The following is a 4,975-nucleotide window of genomic DNA, read 5'->3' on the forward strand; positions in this document are numbered from 1 at the left end:
CACTCACACTCACTCACACTCACACTCACACACACTCACTCACACTCACACTCACACACACTCACTCACACACTCACACACTCACTCACACACTCACTCACACTCACACTCACTCACACACTCACACACTCACTCACACACTCACTCACACTCACACTCACACTCACACACTCACTCACACTCACTCACACTCACACTCACACACACTCACTCACACTCACACTCACACACACTCACTCACACTCACACTCACACGCACTCACACTCACTCACTCACACTCGCAACGCACTCACACTCACTCACACTCACACGCACTCACACTCACTCACTCACACACACACACACACACTCACACACACACTCACTCACTCTCACTCACTCACACACTCACACTCACTCACACTCACTCTCACACTCACACACACTCACACTCACTCACACTCACACTCACTCTCACTCACTCACTCACACTCACACACACACTCACACTCACACACTCACTCACTCACACACACACTCACGCTCACACTCACAGACACACTCACTCACACTCACTCTCACACTCACACACACTCACACTCACTCACACTCACACTCACTCTCACTCACTCACTCACACTCACACACACACTCACACTCACACACTCACTCACTCACACACACACTCACGCTCACACTCCCCAACCCACTGCTTGTTAAACAGTTGCTAAGCCCCGCCCACTTCAGAGTCATTCGCAGGTCAGTAGCCCCCCCCCCCCGCCTCACTCCTCCACAGCAGTGTTTAAATAAACCGGTCCAGCTGTTTGCCATGAAAATGCCATTTACACCAACTGCCCCCCCAACACACACACACACACACACACACACACACACACACACACACACACACACACTGGCTCAAAGTTTGACGGGAAGAAAAATTAAAAGAGTTGAGAGAATACATTTACAGAAACTACACTTCATGCTGTTGCCATGGAGACGCTGACAAACCAAAATAAAACATGGTCAGAAAGAAACGATGTAAGGAGAAGAAGAAAGGAGGAGAGGAGGACGGGGAGGGGAGAGAGAGAGAGAGATGAAAGGAGGAGAGAGGGGGCAAGAGAGGAGGAAACAGGAGAGGAGACAAGGAAATGAGGAGAAGACAAAGAGAGGAGAAGAGAAGAGAAGAGAAGAGAAGGAGAAAAAAAGGGAAGATCAGAGGGAAATTAGCAGAAGAAGAGAAACACAAGGAGAGGACCCACACACACACACACACACACACACACACACACACACACACACACACACACACACACACAGTAACTCTGAATCTGCAGAATCAGGGTTAAGGCCGTGAGCTGCTCCAGAGGTGTTACCATGGCAACAGCCAAATATTCGGCGGGAGCCGGTCTGACTAACGGCTTCAGAGATCAGTTCTTCTTCACTGCTCTATAACTTCCTGTGTAGGCTGCTGTTTTAGAGCAGAGAAGAAGAACTGATTCGTTGTTTTAGTGAAACTATAAAGTTTATTGATCACTGATACCTGATCCAGTTAGACCGGATCAGAGACCAGGACCAGGACCAGGATTTCTCTTCTTCATGAGTTAAAAGCAGCATCTGAAATTGTAGTGATGTTTCTGAAATGCGTCTGTATTCAGAACATCCCCCAGGTCTCTACCCCCCCCACCCCCCCACGCTCCAATTACCTCTCCAGTGAAGCCCCTCCTCCCCCTCTCCGTAACTGTAATTGGGCGGGTATTTGGGGACATGGCGACCCCGCAGGAATTAATCATTCAAATCATTAGCCTCAGGTTGCCTCGGGGGGGTCACAGTAAGAAGCGTGTGGTTGGCAGCACCGCACACTCACCAGTTGTTGACCTGCAGGATGGTGAGGCCGGTGTCCTGAGCCAGCTGCTTCTTCTGCTCCTCTGACGGGTACGGGTGCTGCAGAGGGACAAACACACATCAGCACACCGACACATGGGGGGGGGTTGTTGTTGTTGTGAGTCGTAAAGCTGCTGCTAATTAGAGCTAAAGCAGGGAGGCGGAGCCAGACTCATTAAGGGAATATGAAATGGAGCATAATTAATGGAAAGAAGTGGTGAGCCAATTAGAGAGGGAAGCCAAGTGGAGAGAGGCCTGTTAATTAGACTGTGTGTGTGTGTGTGTGTGTGTGTGTGTGTGTGTGTGTGTGTGTGTGTGTGTGTGTGACTGCTAACAACCCGACTGCTAACAACCCTAAGCTTGCTAGTTAACTCTAGCTTACATGGATCAATAACATCAGCTGACATGTTTCTGGTGACATCAGGTTCCTCTGTGATATTGTCACATGACGTGAGGTGCAGGTAAAGGTGTGTGGAGTCTGCAGGTGTTAACTGTGTCAGAAGCTAAACAGCTGCAGCAGCTGCTGTAGCTTTAAAGAAACAGCACAGAGCTGAGAGGAGAAAGCAGCTGCTGCAGCTTCTCTCACTGTGCAGAGAGTCTGGAGCAACACGTCAACACAACCGATCAATCAACTGAAGAAGAGTTTAAAGCTGCCAGAACTTTACAGAGCGTCTTTCATTACATCTCAGAGGGAAGTCACAGGTTCCTGTGTCGCACTCCAATCATTAGAAAACCAGAATCACCTCCTCCACTCGGACTACTTCCAGCTAGGGATGGGTACGAGTACGTTTCACACCTGTGCACGTGTTGTTTTTGGCTGCGTTAGTTCAACTCGGTTGACGTTACGTGCATCATGGCAACCGTGACCAGGAAAAGTGATGTCTTCAAATACAGACGACAATAACATGCACTACAAGAATATGTGGCGTTAAACTTGCATTTCATGTTCTTCAACAGCCAAATAAGTAGCGTGGTCGGGAAGGTCCGTGTCCGAAACACAAGCGGAACCAATGTTGAGCTTGTGTTTCCAGTCGGACACGGACCTCCTGTATTTCTTCTAAATTATATATATTATATATATATATATATATCCAGTTCTCGTTCATAAGGTAATGAGACTCAAATATTGAAATCACTGAAGATGCCCCTCCCTAGTTCCAGGTCACATCCTGTTCATCCAGAATAAAAAATATGAACCATCATGTGAAAGTTTCTCATAATCTCTGTGTGAAGTCTTGAGTTATGGCTAAAAAGTGTTTTGTGAGGTCGATGTGACCTTTGACCTTTGGCCACCAAAATCCACTGAGTTTGCCGTTGACTCGAGGCGAATGTTTGTGCTGGTCGGCGTGGAGGAATAAAAATGGCTGCTGTCATGTTAAAATCTTCTTCTTTCCTCTCCCATGTTTCATCTGACGACCCTTCAGATTTACCCGGTGACCCTTTGGAGGGCCGGACCCTCAGGTTGGGAACCAGTGGGCAGTTTTTGAGCGGAGCAGCTTCAACAGTGAAATCTATCAGTTTAGCTTCAGAACGTTTCCTTCACTTCTTTGTTGTTTTGATCCTTTGACTCAGAAACAAAGTGCTGACTCATCGTCCCTGTGTGAGAGACAGAAGAAGGAGGACAGGTAGGACAGACCTCACCTCCAGACCACGGCTGTCTTCACCAGCTCACAGCAGCTGCTCATCAGCCTCAGGCCGCCGCCAGAGAGTCACCACATCCCTCTGTGTGGTGAGGCGGGAAACCCTGCCAGAGCTGCTGCTGTGTCCCGCTGTGATCTGATTGCAGCTAATTAGTCTAAACTGCCTCTAATTGGCCACAAAGAGCGATTATCATGAGCTTGTTTCATCAGGTTTCTTCAGGGAGGAGACGACTTCATCCAGAACACGACGACTTCACCCTGTCATCATTACTACGACCGCTAGCTGTCCTAACCTAACCTAACCTGATGATGTCATAACGACCCGCTGACAGACGCCCTGCGAGCTGGTTTCTTTACAGGACAGACTCTAATATCTGAAATCAATGATTGATGCATCAGGAAAAGAAAAGCTCTCTAAAGTCTGACTTTGGCTAAAACAGTCAATTAATCAATTCATTGATAACAGAAAATTAATCATCTATTTTGACAACAATGAATAATTTAAATCCTGCTGATACTGTTTCTCAAATATGAGAAATATTTTCTGTTTGTGGTTTTAAAACATCTTCAAACTGAATGTTTCACTTTCTGAGAAATGGAAGATTCTTTCCTTCTGACACTGCTGATCAATAATCAATGACATGAACTGTTAACCTGATCAATACTGTTTGTTGTTTGTTATTTTATTTTTGACTCTGATGTTTTGTTTTTTTTTAAGTATATTTTTTGGGCTTTTGTTGGACAGGACAGTAGAGAGACAGGAAGTGGGGAATGACCTGCAGCAAAGGGCCGATGCGGGACTCGAACCGACTGCAGCCTCTACACACGGGGCGCCGCTTAGACCACTACGCCACACGACGCCCCCACTCTGATGTTTTGTGCTGGAGTGGTTTCAGCTGAGCTTTGGACAGAGCCAGGCTAACAGTTTCCCTCTGCTTCCAGTCTTTATGCTAAGCTAGGCTAACCACACCTGAAGGTGAATCTCCCAAAATGTTGAACTGTTCCTTTAAATGAAGCTCCAGGAAATCTGCTGTTTACTGATGCAGAGGTTGAACCTCTCACCTGGCTGCACTGATGTACAGGTGTACTCCAGGACACGGTGACATCACTGCTGGGTGTGGCCACAGGTGCATTTACCATGATACAAATATAATCCAGCGTTCAAACAATCTGAGTTTTTCCTCAAACACACACACACACACGCACGCACACGCACACACGCACACACACACACACACACACACACACAGAGGCAGGCCCGTAAATACATGTTACACACCTTCAACCACACTCTGTTTCACGCTGTGATGTGGGGAGGTGTTGTTGTTTAGTGTCACAGTAAACCTGTTAAGAGGCTGTAATCACTACTCATTCATTGAGTGTGTTTGTGTGTGTGTGTGTGTGTCTGTGTGTGTGTGTCTGTGTGTGTGTGTGCGTGCGTGTGTGTCTGTGTGTGTGTGTGTGTGTGTGT

General features: G+C 47.3%; 1 protein-coding gene across 2 annotated transcripts in view; it reads right to left on the reverse strand.

Moving 5' to 3' along the window:
• Positions 1-4,975, reverse strand: part of LOC111672901 (homeobox protein Meis1-like) — a 31,355-nt gene that overhangs the window by 10,128 nt on the left and 16,252 nt on the right. For both annotated transcript variants that reach the window (XM_087169663.1, XM_023430483.2), the window contains one exon: positions 1,848-1,924. In XM_087169663.1, the coding sequence (XP_087025789.1) occupies positions 1,848-1,924 (77 nt within the window). The remainder of the gene's footprint in view (positions 1-1,847; positions 1,925-4,975) is intronic.

The sequence above is a fragment of the Seriola lalandi genome, unplaced genomic scaffold (genome assembly GCF_002814215.2).
Source record: "Seriola lalandi dorsalis isolate HSWRI2012SDOR001 ecotype SW California unplaced genomic scaffold, Sedor1 jcf7180002054905, whole genome shotgun sequence".
NCBI lineage: Eukaryota > Metazoa > Chordata > Actinopteri > Carangiformes > Carangidae > Seriola > Seriola lalandi.